This window comes from Amblyraja radiata, chromosome 9, assembly GCF_010909765.2.
Source record: "Amblyraja radiata isolate CabotCenter1 chromosome 9, sAmbRad1.1.pri, whole genome shotgun sequence".
Taxonomy (NCBI): domain Eukaryota; kingdom Metazoa; phylum Chordata; class Chondrichthyes; order Rajiformes; family Rajidae; genus Amblyraja; species Amblyraja radiata.
Window position 1 is genome coordinate 54,877,747 of NC_045964.1, and position 17,157 is coordinate 54,894,903.

Sequence of the window (17,157 nt, forward strand, 5' to 3'; positions counted from 1 at the left end):
CTACTCCTGCACCGATTTTCTATATTTCCAAGTCAATGGATATTTTTAAGGCAGAGATAGATAGATTCTTGATTAGTATGGGTGTCAGGAGTTATGGGGAGAAGGCAGGAGAATGAGGTCTGGAGGGAGAGATAGATCGACCATGATTGAATGGTGGAGTAGATGGTGGGCTGAATGGCCTCAAGGGCCTGTCCCACTGCACGTCTCTTAGAGGCTCGTAACGCTAACGTAATTCTCCGAGTTCGAATCAGGGGAAACTCGGGAGAACTCTTGAATTACCTCGTACAGTGGGACAGGCCCTTACTCTGCGGGGCGGGGTAGGGGCGGGGCTTGACGGTGACACGCAAGGGCGGGGTCTGGGGTCGGGGCGGGGCTTGACGGTGACACGAAAGGGCGGGGTCTGGGGTCGGGGCAGGGCTTGGTGGTGACACGTAAGGTCGGGGCGGGGCTTGATGGTGACGCGCAGGGGCGGGGTCGGGGATTGATGGTGACACGCGGGGGCGGGGCTTGGTGGTGATTCGTAGGGGTCGGGGCCGGGCCTCATGGTGACACGTAGGTGCGGGGTCTGGGGGCGGGGCGGGGCTTGATGGTGACACGTAGGGGCGTGGTCTGGGGCGGGGCGGGGCTTGATGGTGACACGTCGGGGCGGGGTCTGATGGTGACACCTAGGGGCGGGGCTTGATGGTGACACGCAGGGGCGGGGGCGGGGGCGGGGCCTGGTAGCAAAGATCAAAGCTTGCTATAGGATCTTTGGCAAAGATACCAGCTTGGTTAGACGCGCAAGAGGCGGGGTCTTCGGGGGCGGGGCTTGATGGTGACGCGCAGGGGCGAGGTCAATTAGCGCGGGAGTTTTGTCCACGGGCGGGCGGTTGGTCGCGCGGATGGAGCTGTTCGCGCTGCGCTCCCTTACGGAGCCGCCTCGCCGCCTCATGTGGTACCGGCTCCTCCTCACTGTCCCCCCCCCCCCTCATTGCCCCCCCCCCTCACTGTCCCCCCCCCTCACTGTGTCCCCCCCCTCACTGTGTCCCCCCCTCATTGTCCCCCCTTCACTGTGTCCCCCCCTCACTGTACCCCCCTCACTGTCCCCCCCCCTCACTGTCCCCCCCCTCACTGTGTCCCCCCCTCACTGTGTCCCCCCTCACTGTCCCCCCTTCACTGTGTCCCCCCCTCATTGTCCCCCCTCACTGTGTCCCCCCTCACTGTGTCCCCCTCACTGTGTGTCCCCCTCACTGTGTGTCCCCCCTCACTGTGTCCCCCCTCACTGTACCCCCCTCACTGTGTCCCCCCCTCACTGTACCCCCCTCACTGTGTCCCCCCCTCACTGTACCCCCCTCACTGTGTCCCCCCCTCACTGTGTCCCCCCTCACTGTGTCCCCCCCTCACTGTACCCCCCCTCACTGTGTTCCCCCCTCACTGTGTCCCCCCCTCACTGTACCCCCCTCACTGTGTCCCCCCCCTCACTGTGTCCCCCCCTCATTGTCCCCCCTCACTGTGTCCCCCCCTCATTGTCCCCCCTCACTGTGTCCCCCCCTCATTGTCCCCCCTCACTGTGTCCCCCCCTCACTGTGTCCCCGCCTCATTGTCCCCCCTCACTGTGTCCCCCCCCTCATTGTCCCCCCTCACTGTGTCCCCCCCTCATTGTCCCCCCTCACTGTGTCCCCCCCTCATTGTCCCCCCTCACTGTGTCCCCCCCCCACTGTGTCCCCCCCTCATTGTCCCCCCTCACTGTGTCCCCCCCTCATTGTCCCCCCTCACGGTGTCCCCCCTCACTGTGTCCCCCCCCCACTGTGTCCCCCCCTCATTGTCCCCCCTCACTGTGTCCCCCCCTCATTGTCCCCCTCACTGTGTGTCCCCCTCACTGTGTCCCCCTCACTGTGTGTCCCCCTCACAGTGCCCCCCCCTCACTGTGTCCCCCCCTAACTGTGTCCCCCCCTCACTGTGTGTCCCCCTCACTGTGTGTCCCCCCCTCACTGTGTGTCCCCCCATCACTGTGCCCCCCCCTCACTGTGTCCCCCCCTCACTGTGTCCCCCCCTCACTGTGTGTCCCCCTCACTGTGTGTCCCCCCTCACTGTACCCCCCTCACTGTGTCTCCCCCTCATTGTCCCCCCTCACTGTGTCCCCCCCTCACTGTGTGTCCCCCCTCACTGTGTGTCCCCCCTCACTGTGTCCCCCTCACTGTGTGTGTCCCCCCCACTGTGTGTCCCCCTCACTGTGTGTCCCCCCCCTCACTGTGTGTCCCCCCTCACTGTGTGTCCCCCCTCACTGTGTGTCCCCCTCACTGTGTGTGTCCCCCCTCACTGTGTCCCCCCCTCACTGTGTCCCCCCCTCACTGTGTCCCCCCCTCACTCTGTGTCCCCCCCTCACTCTGTGTCCCCCCTCACTCTGTGTCCCCCCCTCACTGTGTCCCCCCCTCACTGTCCCCCCCTCACTGTGTCCCCCCTCACTGTGTGTCCCCCTCACTCTGTGTCCCCCCCTCACTGTGTCCCCCCCTCACTGTCCCACTCACTGCGTCCCCCCCTCACTGTGTCCCCCCCTCGCTGCCCCCCCTCCCTGTGTCCCTCCCTCCCTGTGTCCCTCCCTCACTGTGTCCCCCCCTCACTGCCCCCCCTCACTGTGTCCCCCCCTCTCTGTGTCCCCCCCTCACTGGGTCCCCCCCTCACTGTGCCCCCCCCTCATTGTCCCCCCTCACTGTGTCCCCCCTCACTGTGTCCCCCCCTCATTGTCCCCCTCACTGTGTCCCCCCTCACTGTGTGCCCCCCTCTCTGTGTGTCCCCCTCACTGTGTCCCCCCCTCACTGTGTGCCCCCCTCACTGCGCCCCCCCTCACTGCCCCCTCACTATGCCCCCCCTCTCACTGTGTGTCCCCCCTCACTGTGTGCCCCCCTCACTGTGTCCCCCCCTCACTGTGTCCCCCCCTCACTGTGTGTCCCCCCTCACTGTGTGTCCCCCTCACTGTGTGTCCCCTCACTGTGTCCCCCCCTCACTGTGTCCCCCCCTCACTGTGTCCCCCCCTCACTGTGTCCCCCCTCACTGTGTCCCCCCTCAATGTGTCCCCCCTCACTGTGTGTCCCCCCTCACTGTGTGCCCCCCTCACTGTGTGTCCCCCCTCACTGTGTGTCCCCCTCACTGTGTGTCCCCCTCACTGTGTGTCCCCCTCACTGTGTGTCCCCCTCACTGTGTCCCCCCTCACTGTGTCCCCCCTCACTGTGTGCACCCCCTCACTGTGTGTCCCCCCTCACTGTGTCCCCCCTCACTGTGTCCCCCCTCACTGTGTGTCCCCCCTCACTGTGTGTCCCCCCTCACTGTGTGTCCCCCTCACTGTGTGCCCCCCCTCACTGTGTGTCCCCCCTCACTGTGTGTCCCCCTCACTGTGTCCCCCCCTCACTGTGTCCCCCCTCACTGTGTCCCCCCCTCACTGTGTGTCACCCTCACTGTGTCCCCCCCTCACTGTGGCCCCCCTCACTGTGTGCCCCCCCTCACTGTGTCCCCCCTCACTGTGTCCCCCCCTCACTGTGTGTCCCCCCCCCACTGTGTGTCCCCCCCCCCCTGTGTCCCCCCCCTCACTGTGTCCCCCCCCTCACTGTGTCCCCCCCTCACTGTGTCCCCCCCTCACTGTGTCCCCCCCTCACTGTGTCCCCCCCTCACTGTGTCCCCCCCCTCACTGTGTCCCCCCCCTCACTGTGTCCCCCCCTCACTGTGTCCCCCTCTCACTGTGTCCCCCCCTCACTGTGTGTCCCCCCTCACTGTGCCCCCCTCACTGTGTCCCCCCCTCACTGTGCCCCCCCTCACTGTGTCCCCCCCTCACTGGGTCCCCCCTCACTGTGCCCCCCCCTCATTGTCCCCCCTCACTGGTCCCCCCTCACTGTCCCCCCCCCCCTCATTGTCCCCCTCACTGTGTGCCCCCCTCTCTGTGTGTCCCCCTCACTGTGTCCCCCCTCACTGTGTGCCCCCCTCACTGCGCCCCCCCTCACTGCCCCCTCACTGTGTGTCCCCCCTCACTGTGTGTCCCCCTCACTGTGTCCCCCCTCACTGTGTGCCCCCCTCACTGTGTGCCCCCCTCACTGTGTGTCCCCCCCTCACTGTGTGTCCCCCCCTCACTGTGTGTCCCTCACTGTGTGTCCCTCACTGTGTGCCCCCCTCACTGTGTCCCCCCTCACTGTGTCCCCCCTCACTGTGGTCCCCCCTCACTGTGTCCCCCCTCACTGTGTCCCCCCCTCACTGTGTCCCCCCCTCACTGTGTCCCCCCCTCACTGTGTCCCCCCCTCACTGTGCCCCCCTCACTGTGTGTCCCCCTCACTGTGTGTCCCCCTCACTGTGTCCCCCCTCACTGTGTGCCCCCCCTCACTGTGTGTCCCCCCTCACTGTGTGTCCCCCCTCACTGTGTGTCCCCCCTCACTGTGTGTCCCCCTCACTGTGTCCCCCCTCACTGTGTCCCCCCTCACTGTGTGCCCCCCCTCACTGTGTGTCCCCCTCACTGTGTGTCCCCCCTCACTGTGTCCCCCCCTCACTGTGTGTCCCCCCTCACTGTGTGTCCCCCTCACTGTGTCCCCCCTCACTGTGTGCCCCCCCTCACTGTGTCCCCCCCTCACTGTGTGTCCCCCCTCACTGTGTCCCCCCCTCACCGTGTGTCACCCTCACTGTGTCCCCCCTCACTGTGTGCCCCCCTCACTGTGCCCCCCCCTCACTGTGTCCCCCCCCCCCACTGTGTGTCCCCCCCTCACTGTGTCCCCCTCACTGTGTACCCCCCCTCACTGTGTACCCCCCTCACTGTGTCCCCCCCTCACTGTGTCCCCCCCTCACTGTGTCCCCCCCTCACTGTGTCCCCCCTCACTGTGTCCCCCCCTCACTGTGTCCCCCTCTCAGTGTCCCCCTCTCACTGTGTCCCCCCCTCACTGTGTCCCCCCCTCACTGTGTCCCCCCCTCACTGTGCCCCCCCTCACTGTGCCCCCCCTCACTGTGTCCCCCTCACTGTGTCCCCCCACTGTGTGTCCCCCCCCTCACTGTGTCCCCCCACTGTGTGTCCCCCCCCTCACTGTGTCCCCCCTCACTGTGTCCCCCCCTCACTGTGTCCCCCCCTCACTGTGTCCCCCCCTCACTGTGTCCTCCTCACTGTGTCCCCCTCATTGCCCCCCCCTCACTGTGTCCCCCCCTCACTGTGTCCCCCCCTCACTGTGTCCCCCCCTCACTGTGTCCCCCTCATTGTCCCCCCCTCACTGTCCCCCCCTCACTGTGTCCCCCTCATTGTCCCCCCTCACTGTGTCCCCCCTCATTGTCTCCCCCCTCATTGTCCCCCCCCCTCACTGTGTCCCCCCCTCACTGTGTCCCCCCTCACTGTGACCCCCCCTCACTGTCCCCCCCTCATTGTCCCCCCCTCACTGTGTGTCCCCCCACTGTGTCCCCTCCTCACTGTGTCCCCCCCTCACTGTGTCCCCCCCTCACTGTGTGTCCCCTCACTGTGTGTCCCCTCATTGTCCCCCCCCTCACTGTGTGTCCCCCTCATTGTCCCCCCTCACTATGTCCCCCCCTCATTGTCCCCCCCTCACTGCCCCACCCCCTCAACATCTTCTCCCTCACTGTCCCCTCCCCCCTGTCCCCCCGTCACTTCCCCATGTCCCCGTACCCCCCCCCCCCCCCCCCCCCGCCGTCTGCCTCCTCCGGTCCTCACTCACTCACTCTCCCCCCGTAGTGACCCGGGCGGCTGCCTCTTCTACTGCCGGCTGCCGCTCCCTCTGCCCAGGTTCCTGGTGATCTTCGGCCTGGGCGACTGGGATGAGTTCACGGAGGAGAGCCGCTTCTCGGCCGAGGTGTCGGCGGGCCCCGCGGTGAGGCCGCAGCGCCTGGGAACCCTGTCCCCGGCCAGCAGGTCAGTGTGTCTCGGGAACCTATAATACCAACAGTCAATCACCCCAATATTACTGCAATCATCCCAAAGTTAGTGCACACTGAGAAATTGTGTTCAAAGCACCATATCTGCTGTCATTGGGAATTAAATTGGCTTAAAATACAATACCAAACCACGCTGCCCAACTCTCCTGGGTCAGTGCTTCTGCTCCACATTGGTTCCTCTCCAGACTAATTTACCCAATGTCAAGGCAAGTCTTCTTGCCTGGCTTTGCCCCACTCCCCCTCCTCCTCTTTTCCAGCTTTCTTTCCCCAACTAGAATCAGCCTGAAGAAGGGTCCTGACCTGAAATGTTGTCTGTCCATTTCCTCCACAGACGCTGCCTGACCCACTGAGCTTCCAAACCTGCAGTTTGTTTTGTGTCTCTATTTTGCTGCTCCACAGAGGCTGGGATGAATGAATGGGATGTGGTGCAGGTCACCACATGGATAGCAGAGCTTTTGCTGAATGTATGTGCAAAGGGCAGAGGGTTTGGAACGGGGTTGGTGCAGGGCTGACTGTGTGTGTGGAGATGTGTGTGTGCGTGTGGAGTGTGCGAGTGTGCGCGCGCATGCGTGTGTGTGTGGAGATGTGCGCGGGCCTTTGCCGTGACTGGCGTCGCCTTGGTCTGTCCCTCTGCAGGTGCCTGGTGTGGCAGGGGGAATGGAGGAGTGAGCTGACTGCTGCTGCCAGTGCCCAGGCTGAGGCCACACTGGCTCTGGTCCTCAGCGGACAGGTAGGGGCCGTCCCGGGCACTCGCCTCGTGTGTCACTCGCGAGGCACCGGCACTCCTTTGGGGAGGAGGTGGCTCGGCTGTCACAGGGACTGCTCTGGCAATTCCCCCCACCCCTGACTGTAGGGGAGAGGGAGATCCTTGGGCACAGTCCCTTGTTAAAGGGGCGTCACACATAACTGCAGCGGAAGGTCAGCCTGGATTTGTGCTCGAGTGGCTGGATTGGGATTTGTTGCTGCCCTTTAATTCTTGAAGAAAAGGTGCTGTCGATGGACCTGTGAAGGGCAGACTTGCTTTCTGCTTGCCCATTGGCAAAGCTCGTTCAGCTTTCCTCGCTGCATGAAACGGTGCAGACTTGTGGGATTTATTGCAACTGGGTTGAATATTTGCAGTCAGTGATTCTATCCCCTCCATCTCATATTCCCATGTCCTGAATGCCCAATCTTACCTCCATGTAAATGTTCTCATAAAATCTTAACATTGTATAGACGTACTGCACAGAACCAGGCCCTTCGGCCCACCACACCCAAGCTGACTTCTTTGCCCATCTATGCTAAACCCATTTCTCCACATTAGGTTTGTTTTCTTCTATACTTTGCCTATTCAGGTATCTCTAAATGTCTCTTAAATGTAGTTGTGTCTAATTCCACCACCTCTGGCAACAACTTGCCCCTCAGATCTCCATTAAAACACATTCCTTTCGCTTTAAACCAATCCCCTCTTGTCTCGTATACCCCTACCATGGGGAAAAAGATTCTATCTGCCCTATACATGCCTCATGTAATTTTATATACCTCAATCAGGTCACCGCTCAGCTTTGATTAAAAGACATTGAAAATTCTTCCAAAGTACTTAATTGGTTTTGAGGTGTGATTAAGATGCTGCCTGTCCCGCTGAGTTACTCCAGCATTCTGTGTCCATCTTCCGTGATTACGGTAAATTCATAATATTAATAAATTTTAATAATAAATTTTATTTATGGGCGCCTTTCAAGAGTCTCAAGGACACCTTACAAAATTTAGCAAATAGAGTAAAAACATGTAAGCGGAATGAAATAAATAGTAAAGACATCAGCAGTACACAAATTAAAGACAGAATTCAATCCAAAGACAAAAATCAAAAACACAATATGAAGAGAGAGCAGCGGCAGCTAAAGCGCGCCAGCGTCCACTCTCCCTTCCGGCAGCCATCTTGGACACAGAATAAAATAATCATTTACACACAAAAAAAACATCCCCCCACAATGGTTACCACTGTGGGGGAAGGCACAATGTCCAGTCGCCATCCCCAGTTCTCCCATAGTCAGGCCTATTGAGGCCTCCACAGTTGCCTCTACGGAGGCCCGATGTTCCTGGCCGTTCTCGCCGGGTGGTGTTACTCCGGCGTCGGGAGAGTCCTCACAGCGGCTGGGACGGCTGGAACGGCCGATTCCCTACCGGAGTCCGTGGCATTCCGAAGCCGACAGGGCCGCGTCGGTTGGTGCTCCGAGGCTCCCGATGTTAAAGTCGGCGCCGCCGCCCGCGGCTGGCCGCTCCACAGTCCCGCAGCTCGACGGTCCGCTCCGCGATAGCGCTCCAGTGCTGTGCCGCCACCGAAGCTGAAGGTGCTGGGCGGTCCCCGCCAGGAAAACGCCGCTCCACTCCCGCTGGTAGGCCGCAGGGACGGGTCGACGGTGCAGCCCGGGGAAAAAGCTGCCTCACCGACCAGGTAGGGACCTAGAAAATAGTTTCCCCCTTCCCCCCCCACATAAAAAAGTCAAATTCCCCAACAAACATAGGACAAAATTCACTAAAAACTAATTAAAAAAGTGAATTGAACGGACAGCTGCTGGTTAGCAGCCGTTCCCCAGGATGGCTCCTCCTCATAGCAGCATGCAGCATGGCCTGAGGCAATTTATACTTCTGGTGTTTGGGACGGGGTGTTCAAATTAATCTCATGTTGCACTCTTGCTCTGGATCTATGCCATCTCTTCTCCTTCAATTCTAGTTCAGTGTGTCTTTTGCAAATGAGAATGTAACACAGCTTGCGGGTGCGCCCACTCTGCATGGCTCTCCTTCTTTGGCTGCTCCTTGGGAATGGGAGTTTGTGTGTCGAGCGGCATCCTTTCCTAGTGGTGGGACAGGGCAGGGAATGGTTGCCGGACTTGTGACCGGGTGTCTTGTTCCTGGCAGGAGGTGGGAAGTGGCTTTATGAGCAGCACTCCGGTGTTCCCTGCCCAACCTCACCGGGCACTGGATGCTGTCCTGGCTGATCTGATGGACGACATCTCCCCGCTGTCCCCCAGCTTCCCCCCGCTGGTAAGTTACAGGGGCTTGCAATTGGTATTGATCTATTGAGCCGGGAAGTGGTGTTGGGTAAATTAAATGGATTAAAGGCCGATAAATCCCCAGGGCCAGATAGGTTGCATCCCAGAGTACTTAAGGAAGTAGCTCCAGAAATAGTGGATGCATTAGTAATAATCTTTCAAAACTCTTTAGATTCTGGAGTAGTTCCTGAGGATTGGCGGGTAGCAAACGTAACCCCACTTTTTAAGAAGGGAGGGAGAGAGAAAACGGGGAATTACAGACCAGTTAGTCTAACATCGGTAGTGGGGAAACTGCTAGAGTCAGTTATTAAAGATGGGATAGCAGCACATTTGGAAAGTGGTGAAATCATTGGACAAAGTCAGCATGGATTTACAAAAGGTAAATCATGTCTGACGAATCTTATAGAATTTTTCGAGGATGTAACTAGTAGCGTGGATAGGGGAGAACCAGTGGATGTGGTGTATCTGGACTTCCAGAAGGCTTTCGACAAGGTCCCACATAAGAGATTAGTTTACAAACTTAAAGCACACGGCATTGGGGGTTCAGTATTGATGTGGATAGAGAACTGGCTGGCAAACAGGAAGCAAAGAGTAGGAGTAAACGGGTCCTTTTCACAATGGCAGGCAGTGACTAGTGGGGTACCGCAAGGCTCAGTGCTGGGACCCCAGCTATTTACAATATATATTAATGATCTGGATGAGGGAATTGAAGGCAATATCTCCAGGTTTGCGGATGACACTAAGCTGGGGGGCAGTGTTAGCTGTGAGGAGGATGCTAGGAGACTGCAAGGTGACTTGGATAGGCTGGGTGAGTGGGCAAATGTTTGGCAGATGCAGTATAATGTGGATAAATGTGAGGTTATCCATTTTGGTGGCAAAAACAGGAAAGCAGACTATTATCTAAATGGTGGCCGACTAGGAAAAGGGGAGATGCAGCGAGACCTGGGTGTCATGGTACACCAGTCATTGAAAGTGGGCATGCAGGTGCAGCAGGCAGTGAAGAAAGCGAATGGTATGTTAGCTTTCATAGCAAAAGGATTTGAGTATAGGAGCAGGGAGGTTCTACTGCAGTTGTACAGGGTCTTGGTGAGACCACACCTGGAGTATTGCGTACAGTTTTGGTCTCCAAATCTGAGGAAGGACATTATTGCCATAGAGGGAGTGCAGAGAAGGTTCACCAGACTGATTCCTGGGATGTCAGGACTGTCTTATGAAGAAAGACTGGATAGACTTGGTTTATACTCTCTAGAATTTAGGAGATTGAGAGGGGATCTTATAGAAACTTACAAAATTCTTAAGGGGTTGGACAGGCTAGATGCAGGAAGATTGCTCCCGATGTTGGGGAAGTCCAGGACAAGGGGTCACAGCTTAAGGGTAAGGGGGAAATCCTTTAAAACCGAGATGAGAAGAACTTTTTTCACACAGAGAGTGGTGAATCTCTGGAACTCCCTGCCACAGAGGGTAGTCGAGGCCACTTCATTGGCTATATTTAAGAGGGAGTTAGATGTGGACCTTGTGGCTAAGGGGATCAGAGGGTATGGAGAGAAGGCAGGTACGGGATACTGAGTTGGATGATCAGCCATGATCATATTGAATGGCGGTGCAGGCTCGAAGGGCCAAATGGCCTACTCCTGCACCTAATTTCTATGTCACTAGTACCAAACTACCAACTTTGTTTGCATGCTCTCCACTCAAATCATACTGTAGATTCAGATTCATAGAGTCGTACAGTGTAGAAACAAGCCCTTCGGCCGAACTCACCCGCACCAGCCAACAATGTCCCAGCTACCCTAGTCCCACTTGCCTGTGCTTGGTCCATATCCCTCCAAAGCTGTCCTATCCATGTACCTGTCCAACTGTTTCTTAAATGATGGGATAGTCCCAACCTCAACTACCTCCTTCGGCAGCTTGTTCCATACACCCACCTGTGTGAAAAAGTTACCCCTCGGATTCCTATTAAATCTTTTCCCCTTCACCTCTGTCCTCTGGTCCTCGATTCCCCTACTCTGGTTAAAAGAATCTGTGTATCTACCCGATCTATTCCTCTCATGGTTTTGTATATCTCTATAAGACCTCCCCTCATCCTTCTACGCTCCATGGAATAGAGACCCAGCCGACTCAACTTCTCCCTATAGCTCACACCCTTTAGTCCTGGCAACATCCTCGTAAATCTTTTCCGAACCCTTTCAAGCTTGACAATATCTTTCCTATTTTTGATTAGTATGGGTGTCGGGGATTATGGGGAGAAGGCAGGAGAATGGGGTTGGGAGGGAAAGATAGATCAGCCATGATTGAATGGCGCAGTAGGCTTGATGGGCCGAATGGCCTAATTCTACTTCTATCCCTTATGACCTTATGTACATTAGTATTGCGGATGGCTTGATTGTAGTCATAGACTTTTGCTTATTGGATAGCTTGCAACAAAAAAGTATTTCCAATGTACCTTGGTACCAGGCACTGCCTACCCTGACAAAAATTATAAAGTGGTAATTATTAAATATAAATAGTAAAAGCACGGGAGAATTCTGCCTACCTAAGAGATCGATCTCTAGGGAAGCCATAATTCTCCGTGCCTTTCATCAACACAGTACATGTAATATGCGGAAGTACATGCAGCTCACGTGCCGTCGATGCTGCTTCAAGCCTTCAATGACAAGGGGAGCTGAAGGCAGCTGAAATTCTGCCTTTGCACCGTGAGCTGCATACTGCGCATGCGCAACATCCTACTGTGCATGCGCAGCGCAAGTTTCTTGGCGGGTTTTTCAAACATGGATTGTCATTATCTTAAGAGTATCATAAGAAACAAAGAGAAGAATGGAGTTCGTGTACAAATGATGTGGTAAGTAAATTTCTTTGAGCAATATGTTTTAAACACCGTATTTCCTGGCAACTGAAAACGCTATTTTTTACCCCAAAATAAGGCGTCTTGGAGGCCGAAGGTTAGGTTGTTAGCCAAGAAAGATAGACTTGGCTATCCCACAGTACAGCAACATCAAGAACAATGTTGCTGTACTGAGGGATAGCCAAGTCTATCCCTCATTGCTGGCAGCTGAAAGGACAGTGCCCCGGGGGGGGGGGGGGGGGGGGGGGGGAAGGGAAGTAGTTCCTTTCACAGCATGTGGGGAGTCTGGCCTGGGGTAAAGTTGCGGGGAGGGCAGGAGCGTTGAGAAGGAGGGGGTCGGGGATCATGCAAGCAACTCACTCACTCACTCACTCGGGGCGCAGAACCACCACATTGTGGCCGGGGAGGGAAGTGGCTCGGGTGGCAGCAAGCAGCCGCCGGGACCGGAGAGCGGAATCGGTCCCTTGATCGCACTGACACAGGAGTAAGCTCCACCGCCCACTGTCCTGTTATCCATCGCCCACTGACCCACTCTTGAGCTGGTCCCCTCACTGTCCGGTCTACATTGAAAGACATGGACCGGGCAGTGAATGCCATGCAGTGTCACCGGGCGCAGCTCCCGGTGGCAGTTGGAATTTAAGGATTTGCGGGAAGTGGCTGACATGAGCAAGGCCGGCGAGCGGCAGGAGAGAGGTGTTCAGACGGAGAGCACTGGCAGAGGTGAGCAGGCCGGCAGAAGGCATTGAGGTCCCGGTGGCCGCTCGCAGCCACCTGAGCTACTTCCCTCACCGGTCACAATGTAGTGGCTCCGGAGTGCCGTGGCAGCGGTAAGTGAGTGGCTTACTGGCATGATCCCCGGCCCCCTCCTTCTCAAACCTCCTGCCCCCCCCGCAACTTTACCCCTGGCCAGACTCCCCACACGCTGTGAAAGGAACTCTCCCCTAAAATGGTCCCTTGAACTAGTATTGTCATTCAATCAGATCACAACTGATTCAAGTTGTCCCGGTGTGCTCCCGTTTTTCCCCACCATCTCTCCACCTGCTGTCACCCTCCACCCCCCCCACCCATTCAGGCATTCAGAATGAAGAAGATTTGGAAGCCCTGGGCAAATTGAATTGTTACTTTCTTTATTTTTATTTTTTTGAGCGTGAGAAATTCTGTTACGCCAGCCTTTTTTCAAAATTTAGCAACTCAAAATGGGAGTGCGTCTTCATTGCCGTGAAATCCGGTACTGTATTAAGAGATATGGCTTTTGAAGACAAATTTCTTCGTAAAAGTCGACTGACAGCTTACGGAGAGGAGAACAATCTGCGCATGCACGGTTTAAGATATTTTAAAAGCCGACTGACTGCCTACCCTGAGTAATTGGTACACGTGATGCCTGCATGGTACATGTGACAATAAACTAAACTAAATCAGACCATACAGAAGTACAACAAGTAGTGCAAAGAGAATAAGAGCAGAATGCAGAATATTGTGTTACTGTGTTATACACTATTAGTTACAGAGAAAGTCCCAGTTGAAAACAAAATGTGTAAGGTCCACAAAGAGGTAGGTTGGGAGGTGTACATGGGTTGCTGCCTGCTCTGTCTCTGTCTCTCTCTGTGGGAGGGTGGGTTACCTGTAAACCCACGGGTCAACCTGCTCTGTGCCTGGGGAGGGTGTGTTGGTGGTTGGTTGGTCCTGGGTTGATGCTACTCTTCCCTCCACAGCCTGGTCTGACTGCCGCCCTGCATGGGAGAAGCCTGCGTTTGGACATACCAAAGGCCGAGAAGGAACCATGGTGTCCTGCAGAACCTTTCTTCACTCCGTCAAAGACCACTGGACCCACACAGCAGCAGCATGACGAGGGGGAGGAGGAGACAGGTGAAGCTCACAGCCTGCTTAAAGGATATATGTGGGGCAGGTTTGTTACACAGAGAGTGGTGGGTGCCTGGAGCATGTTGGCATGTGTGCTGGTGGAAGGAGATACAATAGTGGTGTTTGAAACTTTTAGATAAGCAGGGATATGGGTTATGTGCAGACTGATCAGTGTTGGTCTTGGCATCGTGCTCAGCACGCATTGTGGGCCGAAGGGCCTGTACTACTCTGTATTCTGTTTCTTTCTGCCCTAGCTCACAACCCGTGGCTCAGTACAAACGCTGCCACATCACTCCGACCTGCCCCAATGAAAGCTGCAGAGGACAATCTAGACACGAGGCAGGATATTAGTAGCTGGGGAAAACATGAAGGCTTGAGGGGACTGGATGTTTCAGTGGTGGGAACAGAAAGATCCCATACCACTGGGGAAGAGGGGTGAAGGTCTGGAACAAGGAGGCAGAGCCTTCAATTGGTGGTGGCGATTTCACACACAGCAAGATGGGAACCTTCAACTCTCCCCTAAACAATAGTGGTTTCAGCACAGGAGGAAGGGGATGGGTGAGGATCTTACCACCATTTGGTGGTGGGAGGGGGGGGGACGGGATGTTGAAGCCATCCAGGATCACCACTGCTGCTGTGAGCTGAGATCCTTGCATGTGGAGAGGATATTTCCACTAGTGGGAGAGTCTCGGATTAGAGGCCATAGCCTCAAATTTAAAGGACGTTCCTTTAGGAAGGAGATGAGGAGGAATTTCTTTAGTCAGAGGGTGGTGAATCTGTGGAATTCATTGCCACAGACGGCTGTGGAGGCCAAGTCAGTGGACATTTTTAAGGCAGAGATAGATAGATTCTTGATTAGTACGGGTGTCAGGGGTTTTGGGGAAAATGCAGGATTGATGAGGGTAAAGCAGTGGATGTTGTATATATGGACTTCAGTAAGGCCTTTGACAAGGTTCCTCATGGAAGGTTGGTTAAGAAGGTTCAATGGTTGGGTATTAATGGTGGAGTAGCAAGATGGATTCAACAGTGGCTGAATGGGAGATGCCAGAGAGTAATGGTGGATGGTTGTTTGTCAGGTTGGAGGCCAGTGACTAGTGGGGTGCCACAGGGATCTGTGTTGGGTCCACTGTTGTTTGTCATGTACATCAATGATCTGGATGATGGTGTGGTAAATTGGATTAGTAAGTATGCAGATGATACTAAGATAGGTGGGGTTGTGGATAATGAAGTAGATTTTCAAAGTCTACAGAGAGATTTATGCCAGTTGGAAGAGTGGACTGAAAGATGGCAGATGGAGTTTAATGCTGATAAGTGTGAGGTGCTACATCTTGGCAGGACCAATCAAAATAGGACGTACATGGTAAATGGTAGGGAATTGAAGAATGCAGGTGAACAGAGGGATCTGGGAATAACTGTGCACAGTTCCCTGAAAGTGGAATCTCATGTAGATAGGGTGGTAAAGAAAGCTTTTGGTGTGCTGGCCTTTATAAATCAGAGCATTGAGTATAGAAGTTGGGATGTAATGTTAAAATTGTACAAGGCATTGGTGAGGCCAATTCTGGAGTATGGGGTACAATTTTGGTCGCCTAATTATAGGAAGGATGTCAACAAAATAGAGAGAGTACAGAGGAGATTTACTAGAATGTTGCCTGGGTTTCAGCAACTAAGTTACAGAGAGAGGTTGAACAAGTTAGGGCTTTATTCTTTGGAGCGCAGAAGGTTAAGGGGGGACTTGATAGAGGTCTTTAAAATGATGAGAGGGATAGACAGAGTTGACGTGGATAAGCTTTTCCCACTGAGAGTAGGGAAGATTCAAACAAGGGGACATGACTTGAGAATTAAGGGACAGAAGTTTAGGGGTAACATGAGGGGGAACTTCTTTACTCAGAGAGTGGTGGCTGTGTGGAATGAGCTTCCAGTGAAGGTGGTGGAGGCAGGTTCGTTTTTATCATTTAAAAATAAATTGGATAGTTATATGGACGGGAAAGGAATGGAGGGTTATGGTCTGAGCGCAGGTATATGGGACTAGGGGAGAATACGTGTTCGGCACGGACTAGAAGGGTCGAGATGGCCTGTTTCTGTGCTGTAATTGTTATATGGTTATATGTTATATGGTAATGGAGTTAGGAGGGAGTGATAGATCAGCCATGATTGAATGGCAGTGTGGACTTGATGGGCCGAATGATCTAATTCTGCTCCTATCACTTATGAGCTTATGAGGTGTTTGGTGTGACAGCGCTGGTGACTGAGGCTTGCTTTTGTATTCCAGAGATCGAGTCGGATGAGAGGAGGCGACACAGTGAGTAAACCTTGAGCTGGGAACGTTCCGTGGTCCTGAAGCTAAACACTCTGGACTTTAGAAGGATGAGAGGATATCTTATTGAAACATGTAAGATTATTAAGGGTTTGGACACGCTAGAGGCAGGAAATATGTTCCCGATGTTGGGGGAGTCCAGAACCAGGGGCCACAGTTTAAGAATAAGGAGTAAGCCATTTAGAACGGAGACGAGGAAACACTTTTTCCTCGCAGAGAGTTGTGAGTCTGTGGAATTCTGTGCCTCAGAGGGTGGTGGAGGCCGGTTCTCTGGATTCTTTCAAGAGAGAGCTAGATAGGGCTCTTAAAAATAGCGGAGTCAGGGGATATGGGGAGAAGGCAGGAACGGGGTACTGATTGGGGATGATCAGCCATGATCACATTGAATGGCGGTGCTGGCTCGAAGGGCCGAATGGCTACTCCTGCACCTATTGTATATTGTCTATTGGTGGGATTGAGGGAGGGAGGCGAGCAGTCGGCCTCACCTCAGTCAGCACGGTGCTGGAAACTGCTGACTGAGCTCCCGGGCATGGCTGTCACTGAGCGGAGCCCCGATGCACGTCTGCTTCTCTCTCTCTTGTTGTCCATGATTATCATTGGGTGGTGAGGAGGAGTTCCAGGGACAATCCTCATCTCAGGAAGGAGAGGAAACACTCGGGGAAAACTCCTGTCATTGCTGGAACCTTTGGATAGGTGGAGAAGGGCATTAAGGAATGAAATAGTCCAGCTCCAGGCATGTGAGGGTCCATCACACAAGCCTCAGGCAAGGACTGCATGGGTAGCCCTTCCACACTTCACATGTTCTCTGGGCTCCCTGTGAGCTACTGGATCATCTGTCCCGCAGGCTGTGATGAGGCCATCTCCCCATCTACTGGACTTTGCCAGTGGCCGGATGGTGCTGGGCCTCTGCAGCAGACTCACATTTCACTCTGAGGGGAAACAAGCCCTGTGCAGCAGCACAGCTGACCCTAGCTCGTGCCGGTCCATTGTTTAGTTACGTTTATGCCCCTGTCCCACTTAGGAAACCTGAACGGAAACCTCTGGTGACCTTTCCCACGACCCAAGGTTTCCACGAGGTCGCCGGAGGTTTTGGTCACTCTCATTATGGTCGAAAGTGGTTTCCGCGTGGTCGAGGCTTCTTCTAGGTTGCTTTGATTAATTCAACATAATCAAAACCGGCCTCGACTAAAAATAGGTTGCCGTTTGGTTGAAGCCAGTGGAGT

General features: G+C 55.0%; 1 protein-coding gene across 1 annotated transcript in view; it reads left to right on the forward strand.

Annotated features, from left to right (window-relative positions):
* Positions 1-849: 849 nt before the first annotated feature.
* The window catches only part of LOC116977143 (kelch domain-containing protein 2-like), a 28,337-nt gene continuing 12,029 nt past the window's right edge, over positions 850-17,157 (forward strand). Inside the window, exons 1-6 of the mRNA XM_033027498.1 lie at positions 850-934; positions 5,687-5,863; positions 6,523-6,616; positions 8,785-8,910; positions 13,473-13,626; positions 15,890-15,919. Coding sequence (XP_032883389.1) covers positions 882-934; positions 5,687-5,863; positions 6,523-6,616; positions 8,785-8,910; positions 13,473-13,626; positions 15,890-15,919 — 634 coding nt within the window. The 5' untranslated portion in view covers positions 850-881. The remainder of the gene's footprint in view (positions 935-5,686; positions 5,864-6,522; positions 6,617-8,784; positions 8,911-13,472; positions 13,627-15,889; positions 15,920-17,157) is intronic.